This window comes from Temnothorax curvispinosus, unplaced genomic scaffold (genome assembly GCF_003070985.1).
Source record: "Temnothorax curvispinosus isolate PA1 unplaced genomic scaffold, ASM307098v1 QBEX01009403.1, whole genome shotgun sequence".
Classification (NCBI taxonomy): domain Eukaryota; kingdom Metazoa; phylum Arthropoda; class Insecta; order Hymenoptera; family Formicidae; genus Temnothorax; species Temnothorax curvispinosus.
In genome coordinates this window covers 95,894-118,104 of record NW_020219183.1, presented here as the reverse complement: position 1 = coordinate 118,104, position 22,211 = coordinate 95,894, and the positions used below count along the sequence as shown (strand labels likewise).

The window sequence follows — 22,211 nt, the reverse complement described above, 5'->3', positions numbered from 1 at the left end:
ATCCGTCGCGATTAACCCAACACCTCTTCGACACTTCGACGAAGAAAAAGCACGTGTCGTATATATCGGTAGCATCAGTTCGCATGTACGCACTTGGAATTTTAAAGCTGATAATTTTAAGCTCCTATATACAGAAATTATCCATCGTTATCATTGTATTATCACAATTGAATTCTTGTATAATATTATCGTTTTTGCGTACAAGTTTCCAATAGTACATATATATATTATCATTATAGCGTGTGTTTGATTTTAGAAAATCAAACTAGTGGAACTATCTTCTTTAGTAATTCATGTGCGGGTATCGACTGCTAAATAAATTACGGCAGACACATACCCCCACAGACGTATTGCACACACACACATACACACACACCACATACCTTCGTCATGCCCGATAAATTTTTAAATGTCATCATCTTTTCTCGCACTTAGCGCGTGAATATTTAAACGGCGGTCCGCAAACGGCGGTGGGTTAATCACGGAGATCGATCGGTAAACGAATGTGACTCAAAGTGGGGCTCGCTTCGGTGAGAACGCGGGCTGGAAATTGGAGCTCTATAACGAGACCTCCAACGACAAAGTCGCCTTTCGCGTCGTCGCCAGTCCCCAGTGTATAATTAATTGGTACCAGGCCTGTCTAATTACGCTGCCTCCGCGACGTCGTCGTCGTAGTCGCAATTGGCAATTCGCGGTTAATCCCCGGCTCTGTCGCGGCAGCACAATGTCTCGTCGCCGTTGCCGCCGTGTCGCGTCGTTCGCGGCACACAACCCCCGGGCTATTTTCTGCTAAATGAGCGTATTTGCCAAACGTGCGTTCCATTCCTCTCGTCATTGTTCTAAAAGTACACCGATCGGCGCGGCGCGGCGGACCGTCGCCGTCGGTCGCTCGCTCCGTTTGGCCGCGAGCACATCAAGGAAAACAAATACGACGTAAACATATTTTTTTTAAATTTACCGGGACACACAAATGCATTTACGTTTAATCACGGATGTATTTGCAATTATAATTCTGATTTGTTTTTCTATGCAAGTTTTGCGCGTTGCTCGATGAAGAGAGTATTACACGGCGCCCTGCCCTACTCCCGCTTGATAAATAGTAGACGAGAGCCTGCACCTATACGTACTCGGCACGAAAACAGAGAGAAATGAAGCATATCCTGAATATAAATCTCTCGGCTCGCGCGCAATGCGGCATGTAGAAACAATTTATTCTTGCAATTAAATTGCATTGGTCGCTGATACGCGCTGGTGATTACATTGTCGACGTGACTTGCGCCTCCGAATCATTTCCGCAACGACTGCAAGGAGCATTTTTTACCGAGATCGTTTTCTCGGATATATTGCACGTAAGTGTTTAATTTTCATATAGACGACTTAACTGGTACGGCGTACAGGTACGGTTATACTGTGTTCTGTTATAGCAATTGGAAAAAAAAGTTCATTACCAAGAATGAGATAAAAAAGGGTTGCACACTACCGCAGAGATGTAGCAGCATGAGAATGCCTTAGCGAGTGTGTTGTCGCACGGTGCAGTAAAGAATTAAAGAATAAGTCAACGTTATATCTGATAATATATGTACATATGTGTAGGCATGTCTTCTATTATGTAGGTATATGATACACATAGAGCGTTATACATTGCGCGTATGTATTGTATGTACGTATATATCTAATAAGTGATCAATGTGTAGCATCAAATATTGTGAAAAAAAGATAAAGAGAGGAGACGAAAAAAGAGACGTGTGTGCGAATAAATGAGGAATAGTAAATGAGAGAAAGGAGGGAGAAAGAGAGAGAGAGAGAGAGAGAGAGAGAGAGGGAAAGAAAATGACGTGTGTGTGTATGTATATGTGTGTGGTATATACGTGTTTGCTGTATTTGGCGAGGCAGCGTGTATATGTGTATGTATATATACTTGGCATTAAAGACTCAACGCGGATAAACATAATCGAAACAAGTCAAAAAGAGATGAAACTCCATCAAATCATCTACCACACAACAGCGGGTGAGAGCGACACTATTATACTCTAATGGAATCTCATAATTACGCACAGCACGACGCTAACAATAAGCAGACAGAGGGGAGAAAAATCGCGAGAAAAACACTGAACCGAATCCGGATCGCGGGAATGATGAGATTGCGGAACAAGAAAAACAGATTGTCTCGGAACAATTTAATATATGGAAATACAATTCCCGGGCATAATTAAGTTCCGACGGGTATTAAAATGGAAATTTATGGATTATTTTTGCTGTTATCTAATTTCTGCACAATTATATACATAGCTGCTTCGGCCGTTGCAGTTTACTTTATTTTGCGAACCTTGAAATTTTTCTCACTCGGATGCAGCTCGCCGCGCGAATAAGTAAAAGTAACAGCGATTCGCGCATACAGTTATAGATTGTCTGTCACATACTTATGTAGCTATTATGTATGTTAACAAGTTATAGTATCACATTCTTTCGTCACTCCTCTTCATTCTTATACGATCCAAATTTCACGAGGATGCAGAAGCGCGTCTTCGCCATGCGTTTAGTACAGCTGGTTTAATATCGACCGAAGGCGAAGGCGGTAAAGAGCCGCGCGTCGTGCTATTCGTAAGTCTCAACTCATTCATAGACATACAGAATAGATACTTGCTTAACGTAGAGAACATGACGGTAGGTGGAGATTATACAAAAGAGCCACGAGAGCGGGCCTCAAGATACGCAACGGGTGTTTTGTTGTTTAGCACGAGGAGGAGAAGAGAGACACAAAGAAGTAGATTGAAAAATGTGTCGTCTATATATCGTGAGATCAAAAAGGGCATTAGAAGGATACTATACAGCGACTTAATGATAACAAGTAAATTAACTATGTGTGCGCACAGGCATTTCCCATCAATGTCGGAGGATACTCCACCGACGAAACGCGGCCGATTGTAGTCGAATTTTCCTTGGCAAAATATAATTTTCCCTGCGTCTCATCGCGGCCTATTTCCGCAATCAAGCTGCGAGCAAAATCTTGGCCAATATATAAGATCTAATCTTGAGTTAAATCAGTTGTGGAGAGCAAGAATTTGTCTATTATCGCAGTATATTTTTAGGGAATAAAGTCCGCAATTTTCTTCGTTATGTCGAATTACCGCGGCGAAAGAAATGAACTCCAATTTTCGGAGAATAACGTCATCAGGCTATCCACCGGTAACGATGGGATCCCCTGTGTATCGTGACTTGATGGAATCGGTAATGTGATCGTTATACATCTCCGCAGCGCACGCGGCGCGAGACGCGTGGCCGAGGAAAACGCCGAAAACGCGTTCGCAACGCGTGTCGTCGGGTGCGTTACGTCGATGTATAGCACACACACAGCTTCTTCAGGGTATATGCGCTGACTTGTGATACGTGGTAAACGAAACACCCAGCATTAGATAATTGTATTGTTTACTTGTGTACAGTATAGATATATATATATATATAAAAGGCACATGTGTGTGTCTGTGATCGCGGAGCGTTTTGCATTCTCTTTTTCAACTTACCATAGTAACGTCATCTATTTTTGAGATACTTCGAACAAATATGTTGACGCGGACAACCGCGGGCCCATCTAACATGGCAAACAGAACAAACACAAAATTAATCAATCGCTGAGCAGCAGTCAGATACATCGAGGTAGAGATGTGTGCGTGTGTGTGGTATGATGAAATTTCTTAGGATCCCCTTCTCTCTGAACCATCTGCGATTGACGATGAGTTGTGAGATGTGCTTAATGTACCTTATATATTCGAGACATCTTATATCTGTTCGAAATTTTTACGGATTTTCGTTCGACAGTTCTCATTTATCTGTCCAGCGATCTTCCAGTGTCGCTTATCCCTTTCTTTTTCGATTTAGCCGTTGCCATCTCCTTGCCCCCCGCGTGCCACGTTCGAACGAATCGGATTTAACGCCCGACGGGCCGGGCGTTCCGGCGCGTTTATCATCATTAAAACGTAACGCCGGCCCCGATACCAGGGAAAACGTTTAACCGTGATCTTAAAATGCGCGCAGTAAACTTCGCCCTAAAGTGTGAAGCACTGTTTCAGTAACCGTTTCGCGTTAATCGTCTTTTTTTTTTATACACGTTTTTATACACTGACGTAACGCAAAAATACATTGCTCTCGTTTAGAAGCGTCCCGCTTCTAATTCGTTCATTCAAAACTTATCCGATTAAGTCGACGCGTTTAGCCCCGTATAGCAATCTACTTTCGATCGCATTAGAAGGATTCGCATTCGATAAATTCAAGTGGATCCATAGATTATATTTCAAATCGTGTCTTTCCTCTCGACTATTCGATTTCCTCATTTTGCATCGAGTGGTTTTCCTCGGCTCGATCTACCGGATTTCTTCGCGCGGGAGCCTCGTCGCTCATTGAGAAATCGCGGCCGCGGAAATAATGCACCAGGGGGGACGCGAGAGCGTTATTCCGTGGAATCCTGCACGGAATATCGGTCGTCGCGCGATGATACCGCGAAACGAATTTTCTCGTATATATACCCGTCTGTTTACTCGCATGGAACGCGAGTATACCACTCGCGCGCGTTCCCCGAAGGTAATAGCCGGGCGTCCAGGACAATCGATACCTCGCGGGACGAACGACGCGAATCGCGAGATACGGATCGACGGAAGCTAAATAAATTGTGCGCGCCGGCATACAATCGAGCGGTTGAAATATGAAAGATCGGATAAGCGGAAACGCGATGAAAAATCGATGACTACCGCCACCCCGTCGTCGTCGGAACGTTATACCCGACGACGTGCCTCACGCGCTAGTGTCGAATTTAAGCCGATCCCGGGGATGAATCGGGAACTTTGCGAATCGACGGAGCGCGCCGGTCCCTACGTTCGCCCGACGCCGGAGCGCGGTATATATTCGCAGGAACGGATTTTGCCTGATTTCTTTTTTCGCCCGAAAATTCCCTAAAGCACAAAAATCTCGGAAAACTCTGTACAGAACGAATACACAGAACGAAATCGTCGAGAGATAGAGACCCAATGAAAATATTCATGCCGCGAGGGACGGTTGGAACTTGGTTTGCTTGAACGGCGTTTTCGATCATCGTTTCTCTTTTGTACGCGAAACAAGAAGAGCTTTGGGAAAAAAGTTGACGCGCGCTATATAGAATATAGACGCGAATAAAAATGGAAAGGAAAAAAATAAAGGATATATCCATGGGTGGCGCGAGAGGCTCGCTGGGATTTCTTTGCTCGGAACGGCAGAAAACCCGGAGCCAGCCGTCCCTGTTTGCAACTCCTGCGCGATATTATCGAACGAAATTTCCATGTCGCCATCACGGTCCGATTAGTGTCAAAGCGAGACGACCGCGGCCCCGTCCTTTGAACGGTTACGCACAAAAAAACGCGCGCGCGCGCGGCGAATATACAACGCGGATGTGACGCGCGTTCGACATCGCGCCGCGGAACGCACAATTTCCGCGCTTCGGAGGGTGCCATTGTTCGAGTCCCTCGGGTGGCGAACTCCATGGCGCCGTGTCGACGACGACGCGTCAACAAGCGAGACGTTGAACGCCTTCGCGCAGTTCGCACGTCAATCGTCGACGAAGTTAACGCGCGACGTTTGACGATATTAGAAATTGACGCTGTGAAACATCGGCGTCGCACACGGCATCGCACACGGAAAATTGCGCGGGCGTGACGGATGTTACATACGGTAAAGTCAGAATAACAGATGTAATCTCCGCCAAGCGGAGATGTTTCAATCGGTTGCTGTCAACTGATTTCGATAGATCAGGCGGAGGTATCCTTTCGATTTCTAAATTATTCCGCGAATAGTGTATCCTTCGTGGAAAGCTATTCTCATCGCCGTAACCATATTTCGAAATGCTCTCGTTTGAGACGTCAAAAATTATTCACAGCAACAAGAATCATTAAGTCGACTGTCTTTCTAATTTTAATCTGCATATCTCCCTGGCATATCGATCCAACTAACTTGATGAAGATTGGATTGCGTCTTATTCCAATCATGGACCTGCGGACTGTCAGCAAAACAGCCGGCGGGCAATCGACAGCTATCGGAAGGGCGATTAGCAGCTCGCGGCGGTGTCGTCATTATCAGTGTGGTTTAACCGCGTCTAAACGTCGGCGAACGTCGGCGTCAGCATCACACGATCGGCGGATGCATTCCCTCGTTATGTCATCATTGTCATCATCGGGAGTCTAACACTGTCCGTAGCAGCATGAACGAGCCAGCCGTATCGTCCTGAGCCATACAGAGTGTTTGCGTACCATTCCGCCCTACATGAACCAGGACAAGACGTCGGACACGTAGTGCTCGTCGTCATCGTCGTCATCGTCATCGTCATCGTTGCCGTTGCCGTCGTCGTCGTCGTCGCCGTCGTTGTCATCGTCATCATCGGTATCACCTCGACCCACTTTTAAATTCGTGATCTCGTGAAACGCGCAAAGCAGAAAATGTTACACACATCCGAGCGCTTCTTTTCAGAAGCACGAATGCTTCAAGTTCAAGGCGTCCCAGTACTCGAAATCAGCCCCGTGGGGTAAGAACGAACGCTTGCTTTAAAGAATCGTATTTTGACGAAGAAGATACACTATTTTTAGAATTTACAAGATCGCAAGTGTGACCATATAACAAATACTTATTTCTTTTACTTGGATATTTCTGAACAATTTATGAGTTTATTACTAGCGATTGATTACGGAGACACTGAGTCATTTAAAGTGCGCAGAAGAAAAAATAAGTATTTGTTGCTTATAACCCAACCCGATTTGTCAAAATGTAACTGCAATAATTGTATGAAATAATATATGTAATCTGTATATTCTTAATAATATATATTAATTAGTCGCATGAGATTTCAGCTAGACTTTCATCATCAATAGAAACTTTCCTTTTAGTTACCACCCACGAAAGTATCGAGCAGTATCAATATTCGTGTTGTTGAATGCCCGAGAAGTCGAAAGTTTCGAAAACCGGATAAAATTTAAGCGTCCCTAAGTTTTGGTGATAAATTCTCTCTTGTCGGAAAGCAATTGGCATAAAGTAGATCGACTCGCCTGTATTTTGACTGTAAGCAACGTGTTCTTTGTGCAAGGAATAAACGGGAGTACAGCTTTCTGCTACAAAGAGCGAAGCTGACATTTGAAATTTAATTATTTACGTCATGTACAGAGAGAACGTTTGCAAATTTTCGTAAGAACGCACACAATCGGTCGATCTGACACACGGTGCAAAATAATTCAAATTTATTTATTCACCTTTGAAATTTTATTTATCGATGTATTAATAGATTCTATTATTTTTAGAGAAATTTCTACCGGGATAAATAAAATTCTCTCTCGTCGAATCTGTCGATGATTTCGCCATAAAAATGTAAAGTCAAGCGTTCCGGGATGCCCTGTACAGTACACTCCAGACCGATCGATCGTCGTCGGAATCGCTCTTTGATCTGACGAGCGTTGCTCACAGTGTGCTTTTACAGAAGAGGTCGAACACGAAAAGGCCTTCCTGACGGTAAACCTAGCACGTTCGCTTCGTACGAAACTGAACGGGAGTGCCGGAACGCACTCCGATGTAACTTCTCGACGTGCATTTCCGTGCGGCCCGAGCGGACGAGGCGGTACGCGTAATCTCGTTACCCATTGTGAAACACAAGTTTCGCTCTGCACTCTCTCTCGTCATGGGTGCAACGGGCCGGCCGATCGTCCCTTCGTGAAATCGCGTTGAGCGTCCCACTGCGAGCATTGCGAGGAGTTTTCCGAACAACGTAAGAGCCTGACAGATGTCTAAGAAACATTCTCCAGTCTCTGTGTATTTTTTTTTCTTCTCCTATCTCAGAAAAATCTTGGTGGAGAAGACGCGTCGTAATTTTAGTTCCGCGTTCACCCTCGGAATTCGATACAGCTCGCCCCGCCCCGCAATGACGAGGGAGACCGAGAGAAATAAGATTACTTTTGGGACGGAATTCCCCTTCGGTGGCGTTGCTCAGATTGAGGTACGCGGTATGGTTAAAGATCAACGCGGCCGAACGGCTGTTACACAAGCGACCGCAAAAAAAACCAACGACCTGTGGTCAGTACGCCGGAGGTCCACGTAATCGTACCCTCGACTCTCGTCCGCACCTCTGCAAACCCGATTCGGGGGAGTCGCTCTTTCGTTCGGCCACTCCTCGTCCGATGGTCACTCCGTCCAATGCGACGTAACTAACATACGCAAAATGTACACTCTCAGAAAAGAATTCTAGATACAATACTATTAGGATCGAAATAAGGCCAATCATATTTAGTATTAAAAGAAGAATATTTTAATCTTAAATAGAGGAATTCTTGAATCTAGAATAATTCTGAGAAAATTAGAGGGATAGCATCAAGATTATTTTATTCTAGATTTAAGAATATCTCTATTTAAGATTAAAATATTCTTTTTTCTAGAAGTCTAATTTAAGAATTCCTTTATTTAAGATTAAAATATTCTTCTTTCAATACTAAATATGATTGGCCCTATTTCGATCCTAATAGTATTGTATCTAGAATTCTTTTCTGAGAGTGTATATAAGCTGGAATGCCACATGCCTGCGTCTATGCTATAGAGTGCTAGAGTTTCTGGGGTGAGGTTTCTCGGGCGCTTTGGTCAAAGGTAGTGGTGATGGTGGTGGTGGCGGTGGTCGGTCCGTGTGGATGTGGTGTTCCCTCGAGAAGAGGCTGCTAGCGGTGGTGGCTAGCAACGAGGCGAGGCGAGGCGAGGCGAGGCGAGGCGAGGCGAAACGAGGCGAGGCGAGGCGAGGTGAGAGCGAGAGCGAGGGCTATGAGGGAACGGGGGGAGGGTCTAGGGGGCAAAAGAGCGTGGGTGAAGGAGGACAAGATGCTGCTGCTGACCGGCACTCTGCTACGTTGCTGCTCTCTACTATGTTGCGTGTGTTGTTGCTACCGCTTTTGCCAGCCAGCCTCTGCCTGGTCTCGAAGAAGTATCGAGCTCTCGTCGCCGCCGTCCGGTTGCTGCTGGATTTTCTCTTTTCTCCCTCTGAGATTTCGCCCTTTCTTTCTCACACGCACGCACACGCAAACGAACACGAACACACTGTTTGACTTCGAGATCAAGACCGCCTAAAACCTACTTTTGCGCCTACTGCGTTTTTGCAAAGTGACAGAGACAAATAAAGAAAGGGGGTTAATCGCGTCGGCAAGAGAAGAAACGGCGAGAGTTGCGGCCAGTTGCGGTTTTAAAAGGCTTTGTTTGATTGTGTTATTAGCGTTTATATATACTTACCATCTTGATGTCACTAATTGTCGCAATGCTTCGCACAAACAGGTTTACCCGGACAATGGCCGGCCCATCTAAGGGCAAAAACAATACAGCTCCCTTTTAGTGAGTCAGCATTTCTGGTGGCTTACATACTCTACTGGAATGTGCTCGAATATATATATATATTTTTTTTTACCGCGCTTGTCGGCTATTACTTAAGCGGTTCCACCGAGTCTCGATGCGATTCAGGGCTGTGTTCGAAGGACAAGTGCGGAATGACCGAGAGTGAGTCAGTTTCGAATCAGTTACGTCGTCGAACTCGATTGAGATCCGAGTCACGCGGTATTGTTAAAATTGAAGAATGACCGCCGTTCTATAGACGCGTCGTCCCTATTTTCCTCGAGGACCGAGCTACAGAGATTAGCACAGGGGTCACGTATTTGGGGTGACACCTCAAGAATGCAGGATACGAAAAACCCGCGAAGTCATGGAAGAAGATTGGCCCAAGTTATAGTGATTTGTAAAAACCGCTGGAAAGAAACTGTTCTGGAATGAACCCCCTCCCCCCCGTTCCCATAAAAATTGGGGGGGGGCAGCGCCGTCGTCGAGGAAAATTGTGTAAAAGTCCTTTTCCTGTCGTCACCTAATTATGACACGATAACAAATTGCGGAATCGTGACTCACGTGAATTACATACCTGAACACGCGGCTCTCGCGTGCGGACTTTAATCTGGAGCAATATTTAAACCTAAATCGATTCGCCGTATATCTCACGACATACATCTCGCGATAAAAATTGTTTTCATTCGCCTCTCGTGACAGCTCGATGAGAAGTGCGGTGCATAAATTGTCAATGTAAGCCTTACACTGTGAGATACATGTGTTATCTAGCATTATATCGAGCTAATTATCATCCGTTAAATACACTCGGACGCGTGCAATCCAGCGATTGTGTGTGTGCGTGTATATAAGAATTCTTAAAAGATCCGCGAACATTTCGAGACGGTGCGAGCTCGCGAGGCGTTTCAAGCGTTTCTTTCGGTTCTCTCGACCGTCGCGTCGGTTGTCACAGGGCGGCTGAACTTGCTCACGCGTGATGTAATTCTGTGTGCCAAGCGGTACGCGGTGCGTTTCGCATTTGCAAGGTGCTTGTCGTTTTCAAAGAACAAAGATCGCGGGGTGTGATAATTACAGGTGCGCGGTTGACTTTAAACTGCACGCGACCGATGTTCTCTCGCCTAATATCGACGATATTTCTCTTTACCAAAATTTCGCGCTTAGCGCCGTCATCTACATCGGCCCACGTGGCGGTTGTCCGACGCGAAATCCGGTCGCGGCCTGCCAAATCCGGCCGCGGATAAATCCCATAACTGCGTTGGACGGCATGCCGATCGCGAGCCAGGGACTCCAGCCAAATCGATGCTGCGTGCTGTATGCTTACCCCTCTCTCCCTTGCTCCCCCCCTTTCCCTCTCTCTCTCTCTCTCGGTATCGCATCCGCGCGAATCTCTTTCCGTTATGTGTGTTAACACCTGTTCCGACAGGCAGCCGAGCCCTCGCCTCTCGCCCCTCGCCCGTTAACCTTCGATCGCGGGAACAACGATCGAGCCGTAATGCAAACACGAACGTGTGTAAATATGTACATACGCGCGGCTATCGCGTCTCAATCGATCTGATTTTTATTTGGTTAATGTTTACCGCGTTCCACTCTCACGTACTTCTTATCCGCCCCCTTTCGTTTAATCGAAAGCACTCGAGCTATCTTACTACTCCACGCGATCATCATTGAGAGAAGACTAATTTGGTCACCCAAAATATATACAATGGGAAAGTAAAGTGGTACGAAAATAAAAAAGTATCACTTCATTTAAAAAAAGCAAGTGTTTTCACAAAATACATGCCCCGTTTTAATTTGATATTAATTTAATGTGTATCAAAATTTCCCGCTCTGTGAAGAGTTAATTGACAAATAACGTATGTACAAATAAGCTTTTAACACGACTTTTATGTAAAAGTTTGCATTCAATCACCGAGTAATATGAGCCCCTTGATGGCTCGTTAAGGGTGATATTCAATCTTCATTCATTATTTTAACCCCGATGCAAAATTTCATTTGTACACGACAACATTCGCCGGTTTCCTTGACATTTCATTCATTTCGTGCATTTATACGCGCATGATTGGCGTATCTAGACCAGCTTTATATGGATATGATTGAAAAGACGAATTCCTTCTCTTTCACTGTAGCGAGCTTAACCGCGTGACAGACTGGCGTGATTAATTATCTAGTAGTTCATATAATTCGGCAACAAAATTTCCCCCGCAGTTCTACCAGCGTTTTCACGCTCACGTATTTCCCTTCTTTTCGCCCTCTATATCCAGTTATGAATCTTCTTCAAGTCACTTACGCTCGTTTACCGCCGCATACGGTAGTTAGTATTCAGCCCAGATTTGCGGGCCGTTTTGCAGACGGAAGAGGAGAGCCGCGCGTAAGATACAGTTAATTCACAGCCACAAAGGATATAGGTATATGGATAGCGTAATGCTCTCTCTAATGCGGCGACCCGCCATTGTGCTCGTTCCAGCTAGAGACCAGATCCTATCTCAAACGGCAACTGGCGTTTAATAGCAACATCTTCCTACTACACATCTTCGTTTGCTTAGCTTAATTTACGTGAGGCGAGCCAAGAGTTGCCTTTTTGGCGCGATCACAAAAACATGGTCATAGTAGGAAGTTAATCAAAATATTTTACGATTTATTTGTTTAGATATAAGGATCAAGTTTTGCGTGCCAAACATTCGCATTCTATTACTCGCATTACATAGCGAGATTCTTTGATCAAACAAGGTAGTAATAACTTCTCTCGAATAAAATTCAGGTATCTGTTCAGATATGATTCTTAAGCAAAGAGATACTTAATGCCAAAAATAAAAAAATCAATATTTTAATTTTCCAATACAAATTTTGTTAAGAGAACCAATTTTATCAATCTAACTTAGCAGATGTGCGAATCTTGAGTGCGGGCTTTACATAATTTATACCGGAAGAAGGTAAAGTTCCTTTTTCGGGAAAGATTCGAGTATCTTCTAAATAATCTAAATCAATTACCCCTCGCATGTGATTGAGACCAGGAGAGTATGTAAAAAGCCTTCCATAATTATTTTTCGGTTTTACTTGCCCACGCAATCAATAATGAGTTTCTGTCCGTCTACGGCAAATTAGGTACCGCAGATATAACTAATGCAAAACATTGCTGGGCGAAAGATTGAACGACAACAGTTCATCAAGATTGTAATATAAATCGACTGCGCCGGCGGACAATGCGAACGAGAATAGTGTGTTTGATCGATATTGGGACCACGTCATTCATTATGCCATTACATATTGCAGCATGTTAATTGTTATGTCGAGCGCAAATATAAATTCCGCAGACCCATGAATAACAGATCTATCGCTACCCAGCGCTACCAAAAAGATTTATGGAAACGCACGATTTTCGAACGATCTATTTCCATTTCTTTAGCTAAAATGTCGCAAATTTGGTCGGTCTTACGCTACGAATTCGGCCGTCGGAGTCATATTAATGACACCAGCGGCGCAACTCGTAGCGTAAGAACGACCTTATAACATCGAGTCGGAAAATTGACAAAAATTGCAGATATCTTTTTTGGTTTAGCGGGACTGTTTTCTTACCGCGTAATACTAAAATTGTAAAACTGCAAAAATTGCAAATACAATTTTTTTGACTTAGCGGTATTAACGGTTTAATAATTCCGAGTTATAGTCATAACTCTAAAGGGCTGCGCACAATAAAAGAAATAGGGAACAGGAAATAGGGAACAGTTCTCAATATTAATATATGAAATTCATTAACATATGTAATTTATTAACACAGAATAAACGAACAGAGGAATAGCGCTAAGAAGCCGTGATGAAATTTTATTCTATTTCTGTATGCCATATGCTGTAAATGAATATGTTATAAACATATTCATTGTGCATGCTATAAATGAATATGTTATAAACATATTCATTGTGCATGTGGCATACAGAAATAGAAAAAAATTCCATCACTGTTTCTCAGCGCTATTCCTCTGTTCGTCTATTCTGTGTTAATAAATTACATATGTTAATGAATTTCATATATTAATATTGAACTGTTCCCTATTCCTTTCATTGTACGCAGCGCCTAATGTAATCCCCAATGCGTTGGGAGATATGCGAGTGTACTGTAGAGAGATCATGGAAAATATGTAAAAGTATCTGTAAAATTTGGATAATTTCCTTATTTTTGATGACGTAGGGTACAAGAATGAGGATGAAACAAATACGTCAGCGCTCGCTCCTCGCCTGTTTGATTAAGAGCGAAGGAGAATGACGATCGAGAGTGCATGACGCTGGGCTCGAACGCGTCATACGTGGCGCGTTTGTCGATCTCATGGTCGATTAACTCCACGCGACGTCATCGACGATAAACCGACCGTGATTACGGACGGGGCGAAATTACGAATGCGCGATCGATCGATCGAAAGACATACGACTATCTCCAAATTACGCCCGGAGGGGCACGGGTATACTAGGATACTCGACAGCGTATTAATATCCTCGCATCGCATCACATCGCATCGCATCGCATCGCATCGCATCATATCACATCGCATCGTATCCAATTGCATCGCCTCGGATGCGCAATCTTGAAACGATGTTCTTCTCCCAGCCAGTTCAGAAGTGGCGGCCGTGCACGAAGCGCTATGAATTTTCGCCCTTCCATCGCACCCGGCGATGGCAAAAACTCACGGAGCGACGGGCGCGCACTCACGGCTCTGATACTCGAACGATAAAATTAACGAGTGTCGTTTACCCCCGAGGCACGCGATCCGACTTTTAAAGCGCCGCTAAAGTCGGATAAATATAGGTGAACGCGAAATGCGGATGCCTGCGGCCCCGTAGACTCGCGGGAAAAGCGATTAAAGACCCCTTTATTACCGCGCGACACGCCTATAATAAACAGGTGATAAAGAAATCACATAAATCGTGTTCTTCCGAGCTTTAAAGCGATACAGGGTACATTCACCTACAGTAGACACGTGCTTAGAGAGTATACCGACCGTATTCGTTTAACTGCGACACGTAATTGCGCTCGATGCGATTTACTTAATCCCTCTTTCACCACCTGCTTGCAAGGGGGCTTACAATTCCATCGTGATTTCAATTCTAGCAGCTTGGCAACGTCGATTGCGTCGTCGCTGAAGATTTTTGTGTAAATTGTAACTATATATACTTTCTCAAATTTGTCATTTGTAAATTTAACCTTTTGTTCTACAAACAATAAATTGGTATTGTACTGAAAATTGTCATCAGGCAGCATTATTTGGTTCTTTAACACATAAACAGACGTTACGTGTTGTATCGTATTTCGCAAAGTAAAAGACTTCGGAGAAAGGTAATTTGATACGATGGGAGAAAATTTCGCGGATGTTACAACACAAAGTGTTGCGAGCATACAAAAAGATATGCTTTACGGATTCTTCTTGGCAACCGATTTAACGACAATTTGTAACGTTACTTTTAACATTCAAACGTAATAAACACACGAGCGAGTAATATTTAATTAATTTTCTGTCTGATTATCGTTGATCATACAGCTGAAAAAAAAAAACTATAATCGGTCTCGATACGAATTTCGATACGGTTTCGGTTCGAAACGCGGTTGGATCAAGAAGACGTCGTCTCCCTCGCTGATACGAGGCAACGTTCGCATTTCTCTACTTGGCCTCGTTTATTTATCACGCCGAAAGTACCTCGAATTGCCTTCCGTTCGACCCGTTGACTGCAGAAATCGCGATACGGGTTGGCGATCGATATCGACGAAATTCCATCATTCCGACCCACTCGCCGTGTCGTGGCTCGAAATTGCCGCATCGCAAAAAAAAAGGAAAAAAGAAAAGAAGGTAAGTAATCGATACACCTTTCTGCGCGTAATGTGAAGAAGATTGGAAGACAATTTCGGTCGAACTACGCATCGTTTCGCGAACACGTTGTTCGGAGATACCTACTCCGAAATGAATACGTGAAAAGCGGTATTATCATTGTCGTGAGATCATCGCGCGAAGCGCTCTCATCCTGAGATTTGACTTATCTTTCTTTGTCAGAAAACAGATCGGTCTGAATGAAAATTTATACGTAAAATATATATTTTTTCCCGCTCTTTGTAATATATAAAAAAAAAATCATAAATTTCTAATAAAGAAAAATTTGTATCGCCAGATTGTGCGAATCTCTTAATATACTCGCACATTTTTGCCGAGTTATAGTAGGAGAAAGTAATACCGCGCGCTAAAGGAAGAAATAATATATGACGTATCCGAGAGACAGTCGCAAGAATATAATATCGCGAAGGCAAGCCCCGGTACTTCGCGAGACCGATCGTGGCTCGCTTCTGAACGCGATACCACTCAGTACGCCGCTCGCATTCGCCAAGTTTATGAAAAAATTTCTCACCGCTCGGTACGCATTCACTCGGTACGGACGTGCGGAAAATTCTCGCAATTCATCTCGCTCGCTTATTATATAATACATATATACATATATTATACATGCGCTATATATGTATATATTGCATACATATACAATATATAAATATACATATATATGTACATACGTACGTTATGTATATCATATATTGTCAATGAACTCGCGCGCTCGTCGTCTGCGTCGCATTAACGACAATGTAGATCGTGTTTGCAACGCGCATTCAATTCTCCGCACTCGGTGAGGCTTAAGCCTTTCTCGCCGGAACGTGCGTGTACATCTCTCCGTTGCCCCGTTTCCTCTGTATTTCTTCCCGCTTTTTTATTTTCTTTTTCCACCCTATACGTTCACACTTCTCGGCTGATTTGCCGCGAGATGTCGGTACAAAATTACGGTACATGGTGAGGATGGGCAGAGGGAGTAAATAAGGACTCGCAAGAATCTCTATATTCACCTGTTCCGTTTTCCCCGCTCGGCCGGATGCGCGCATCGTAACGGCCTGGTCCTAGGATGTTGTCGAGCACCTGCTTCTCCTTCTCCCGAAAATTCACTTTTCCTCCCTGCGTACATCTGGAAGAACATACCAACGGCATCGTCGATACAATAAAGAAAAAGAAACCTAATTTCTGAAAAGAAAATCTCCTAGTGTCCTAGTTTTGTTGCCATAAATAGATAAACATTTATAAAAATATGAAGAACGTATCCGAACGTTTTAAATAATTTATAATTTCGCGTCAAGAATGGAATTCAGAATGAAATTCTATTTGTAATTTTATCGGGTATCTTAATTAGATATTTTATATATGTGCGTTCATCAGATTTTTTAAATATTTTTTGTATCATATGACACACAAAGTTTCATAAATATAATTTTATCCTAAATCCTTATCGCGTCACCGACGCGGAATTATAGGAATAGTTTAAAGTGGATTTTAAAAAATGTACACGTTGTCGCGAGGAATGCACGCAATCCTTCTAAATTTTTTAAAAATTGTTTTAACAAATTCTATTTTCGTTCGCGATTCCACTCGTACGTCCGGGCATACAAAATTTCGGATGCGGCGCACGTTGGTCCGCTCATAAACTTTCCGTATAAACTTTATGCACCATAACAAAAATTCTGTGGGTCAATAACACACCGTCTTTACGAGTCACCGCTCGTAGTGTCTTTCCCAGAATTATGTTTCTATCGTCGGAGACCTTCCCACGGAATCCTGACTTGACGTCGTTCCAAGAGAGCGTAACTGTTTTATTATTAATTCAGGCGACAGTTGACTGAGCGCAATCAAGACTTGTCTAAGAAACTGCCAGCGATAAATTGACACGCGTTTCCGTACGTCCGTCAATAAAACAACCTACCTCGATGGATGCAGCAGGACCGCTAGTAACAGCAGTAACGGTAGTGCTCCAGGCCACATTGCGCCGGCCTGCAACCGAACAAGATGCACACACCTTCACAAAAATTCTGCGGTGAGCTGCGGAACGAATCCCTGTACGCGGACTCGCATTAGCGATGATTAAACTTATATCTCACACCGCACCGATGCAATCTACATAATTACTCCCCCGCGGTCCGTGATATCCTCGTCTTCATTTAGACTCATTTTTATTTACGTTATCGGCATGGCGCCAAGTAAAAAAAAAAAGAAAGTCGACACGCTCGCCTATTTCTTGCAAAAATGACGAAAATCTATCCGTTTGGAATTACATCCCGTTAAATTTTGTTGATTTTACGCGAGCTCGACTGATGTTGTTTCCAAACTAGACCGAGTTAATTGCGATATCGTACTCGCGATATTTAATAGCGGAGAAGCCCGACGAGCCGAAGTACAAAGCCGGGGATGCCTCCATTTACCATGTCTCAGCAACTTCCCGATGATTGATCGAATTAAGGTGACGTGTGTGTATGTGGATCAAAGTGCAGCGAGGACCGATATGCTCCTTTGCCCGTACCGCACAAGAGTATCAATTGTCTCGCGAAATTAAATTGATTATACGTGTAGGAGAAGATACACACACTCTCTCTTTCTCTCTCTCTCTACACGAGTATAGGTACAGCACGATTGGGTTTCAACGTAAAGAAGAATCGGAGCGATGCTGATCGCTGTTTGCGTGTCACTGAGAGCCGAGTGTCGGATACGACTTCTCTTCGAGGTCCGTCGAATGAATGACGGGATCTATTCGCCTGTCCGTCCCGTCTATTTACTCATTTGAAGAGCTAACTCAATGATAATTACGAATTGGACGCCCGCCCCGGCCGTGAATCAAGGTGGAAGCTGGTAAAAGTGGTCGCGCGTTACATTTAAGAATTGAATCGATGCCAAGATACGCACACGTGGCCTATTTTCATCGGGTAAACGTGGAATTCTAATGGATATGTAAGTAAGCGATCGTGTGGGAAATTTCTTCTCCGCACGTGTCCGCACCGGAACTTAAATATACCCCGGCGATTCTACGCACAATACCGTATATCGCGAGATATATATTTCGCGAGCGGCTGGAACGCCCACGGAATAATCGCGCAACGATTCGCCGAGAATCCACGGGTGTTTTAAGAGAGCACACAGCACGGAATATCGTGGGTGCCCCGGGCGACGTCCGTCGGCAATATTGCCGGGTAACCCGAAAGTTTCGAGTACCGTGACCCAAACCCGACCCGCGTTACAGCCGACCCGACCCCGAAGCCTCAAGCCCCGGGATATCCACAGATTCCGAGCACTTGAGAGACCTTAATCGGCTGTTTGAATGCTTCGCGGTCAATTCCTCGCTCCTACACCCTTTCTCCTGTACATTGTTGTTCAGATATGCGCATAATTTTGAATTTTAATTAAAAAAATATCTAGAGGTTTGCAAAAAGATACGCAAGGCGCAATCTATCTTACCTAAGCAAAGATTTATCTCCGTTTAAATACTTTTTTTTTAACCGCGTGACTGTCTCGGAACTGAGAAGAGAATTAAACGTCTTTAAATCCGTGGATGAATCTTGGTGCAAATATTTGCTGCACGTTCGATGCATCAATCTTCGTTATTTTCATGATTTCCGTCGAAGTATTAATATACTACGCATGGCCTCTTTGTTTAAATCATCCGTAATTGACGAGCGCGATATATGTACGACGGAGTACGTCACCGCGATTTTCGTGGACTCCATCCTGGATGGCGGGACGCGGGAGGAGAATGGATTAAGCGTGATTGCGGCTAACGAGGTCCATACGCGAAAGGCAAACAAGTGCATGAGCAGACAAGTACGTAACAAGAGGTCCTTTTCAGTATCAGCAATGTCAATGTCGCGTTCGCGGCATCGGGGGAAGGCACAACAAGAGCCCACCCTTATCGCCGCGCAATATCTCCGTTCGTTATCGCATTACCCTCGCTTCGCTAACACGTATCGTTAACGGATTAGCATTTTGCCAGCGGGCGCAATAACGAGCGGCTTCTGCCAGTTTTATTGGTAATTCATGATATCTAAAATATTACCGAAACTGAATTATCGTCGTTCGGAAAAAAAACGTTGGAAAAGAACATTCTGAGGCAGAGTCGTATTCTTCGCAGAGATTCGCGCGACAGGAAGAAGAGCTATGAAAAACTTGCAGCAATCTATGTAAGTAATTGAAATAAATGTTTTCCAATCGCTTCGAGTGTCAGAGTGTAAGATTTGCCGCGAGTGTATTAAGAATGTATATCGATCTCCTCTGTAGAGATCTAATAGACCCTATCTTCATACCGAAGCTACATGAATAGACCACGCGCGGACACCATAACTCATAATTTAGGTAACCGGTGCTGACAAATGGCGACAAAAGAAGAAGAGCATGCAGGTAGATTAGCGGAGAGGGGCAGGCGAACGATTTACGACACGTACTGGTCTCCTCCCCGAGTTAGTTTGCCGTCCGCATTTCTATCTCTTTCGTCATTATCGCGGAGTGATGCCCTAAATGAATACGTGGATTTCATCCGCGACAGATTAGCTTATCGCACAAAATCAGGGATCATCAACGCGATCAGTCATCGATTGGTAAAAGCCAATTTGATGGAGGGTAAATAAAGCGCTCGAAAATGCATCCGCGCCGCAGTTTAATGGCATCGTATATTTGACACATCCCTGCAATTTATCAATCTTGATGCAACCTTAATGGCGAAATGTACATACGTCATGCTTATCATTACGCGAAATCTGGTGGAAAAACGGAATTAGCATAGAGCGCGTGATAAAAATCTAAGTATTTATAGCCTGTCCCAGAATTATGTACATATCCGTTATCTCGAAATGTCATTCTTTTTGCTCGCCTTCGCTCTTTCTCTTGATTTTATCATCGATTTAGCTTTACAGATACAGATATGTAGTGAACATTTAAGGGATCGATCAGTACCCGAATATTCGTTATTTGCTGTTGCAGTTAAATAAATACACGAAAAAATTTAAAAAAAAATAGGATATATTTATCCGCCGTCAGATTTACGAGGAAATACAATTTTTTCGCCTTTACGATCTTCGACAATGTGGTTCGGGCGATTGATCCATCAATCCGTTCGTCCGTATTCCGTTACGTTCGTATCTGCGAATCCGTCTTTCCGTTCTGCCAATTGCCCATATTTATCTGTCCGTCCCGTCCGTTTCGGCGTTGCCGTCGATCCGCCCATCGGGTCCATCGGTCCATCTATCAACCTCTACCCGTCCATCCCGTGTCACCCACCGAACTGCATGCGTGCGTGCGTGCATACTTATCCAATCTATTCGCCAATCTATCTCTGCACTTGTCCCCGCGAGCCTTCTCTCGCATTTACTATTTCTTTTCTTTTCTCTCTCCCTTTTACTTTATCTGTCTATTTATCTATCTACCTCTTCGCAGTCCGCTGCCACTTGGATCTTACACGCCGCCTCGATCGGCCTACAACAAAACGACCTATCGCGCGCCCATTCAACTCGTTCTCCACTCCCGAGAGTCCCGCGGGAGTCCCGGGGATTCCCCGAGACGCGATTCTCTCGCGCGGACGTCGCACCGCGGGGACCGAAATCCGGAAGAGAGTTCGCGCGCCGCGCTCGCGGCCAACGGCACGTTGCCGTTGACAGGACGGAGGCTGTCGCTGGACCCTTACCTGGAGAGGCTGACAGTCCTAGACGCTGGACACCCCGCTGCTGCGCTCGATTACTGCTGGCATAGCGCCGCTCTTCTCCGGCACGACACTAACAGGCCGCCGAACTCTCTCCCTCTCTCTCTCTCTGTCTATCTAACTGTCTCTCTCTCTCGCTTTCTCTCTTTCTTTCTCGCTCGCTCTCGCTCTCTCTATCTCTCTCTCGCTCGACTCGTAAAGTGTCCTACCTCGCGAGGTTCGTCTCCTGGACTGCCACCGTGGAGAAAGCTACATGCACCCATACCTACTACCTGGTTGCTGGCGCTATTGATCCCGGACCCCCAGACACCAACCGACCCACGCAGACGCCTCGCGTTGCTGCGTCGCTTTAGCAACGTGACGTCATTCACCGCCCCGCGACGCCCAGCCCGCCGCCAGATTTTCTATACATCTTTCGCCTCTCTCTCGCGAGCCTTTCCTGCGCTGCTGCCACCACCGCAGCTGCGGCCGGCTACCACCACCGCTACCGACGACGACGACGACGACGACGACGACGTCGGCGCCACCGGCTCCTCTCGGTCCCAACATCCCCGTGTACCACAACATCGCGTCACCGATCTCACCAAGAACGTCCGAGCCAACGAGTTACATTTATAGCGCCATTGATATAATTGAAATATACCTAGCTACCTGGCGAGTTTATTAATAAAAGTTTATGCGAATAAAAATACACTTTGTCGTGATTATTGCGATCGCGATATTAATTTTATGACAAACTCGGCCACGGCATTCCTGCCAACATTGCTTTTTGTTCGAATATCTAGGAATGCCCAATATTCATTCGATACTTTAAGAATGTCGACTTTTTTAACACTGTCATTATGATCGCCATTGAACCGATTAGACCTGAAACTCGGCCACTTTCAGCCATCGGCACATACCTGTTTACGGGATGTTCGTTCGCTCCCGGTTCTCACCCTCGAGCCAACCGGAGAGGTGTGAAAATCCGTAATGAGAGACCAAACGTGAATTCACGCCTGTAATGAATACGGACGTGCGCGCAGAGATATCCTCGCTGCTTTTTTTTCGCACATTATTTAATTTAGCGTAATGATGGCAATGCACGCCTCCTTTAAATGTCCTTTTAATTACATTAAAAAACATGTTACGGTGTAATAACGATAATGATAGCGATAATAGCAATGACGGAAAAAAATAATGATTCTTTCAAGAAAATGATGCGATCAGAATAATCTTGCGAAAAAATTCTTTTTTTTCCCGTTATTATTTCATCTTTCTGCTAATTCAGATGTATGTCTCTCTGTATAAGCGCGTGTAGACGAATTTCGTGCAAGGAACGAGGG

At 44.5% G+C, this 22,211-nt stretch overlaps 1 protein-coding gene across 7 annotated transcripts in view; it reads right to left on the bottom strand.

The window, feature by feature from the left end:
• Window positions 1-21,197, bottom strand: part of LOC112458975 (glutamate-gated chloride channel) — a 41,580-nt gene extending 20,383 nt beyond the window's left edge. For 2 of the 7 annotated variants that reach the window (XM_025022838.1, XM_025022841.1), the window contains exons 1-4: window positions 17,630-17,935; window positions 17,134-17,201; window positions 16,229-16,344; window positions 3,522-3,589 (exon numbers count right to left, since the gene is read on the bottom strand). In XM_025022838.1, coding sequence (XP_024878606.1) covers window positions 3,522-3,589; window positions 16,229-16,344; window positions 17,134-17,201; window positions 17,630-17,632 — 255 coding nt within the window. In that variant the 5' untranslated portion in view covers window positions 17,633-17,935. Of the gene's footprint in view, window positions 1-3,521; window positions 3,590-9,267; window positions 9,336-16,228; window positions 16,345-17,133; window positions 17,202-17,629; window positions 17,941-20,871 lie in introns of those variants that run through there. The other 5 variants (XM_025022842.1, XM_025022844.1, XM_025022839.1 and 2 more) reach the window with 5 other exon arrangements.
• Between the last annotated feature and the right edge of the window lie 1,014 nt (window positions 21,198-22,211).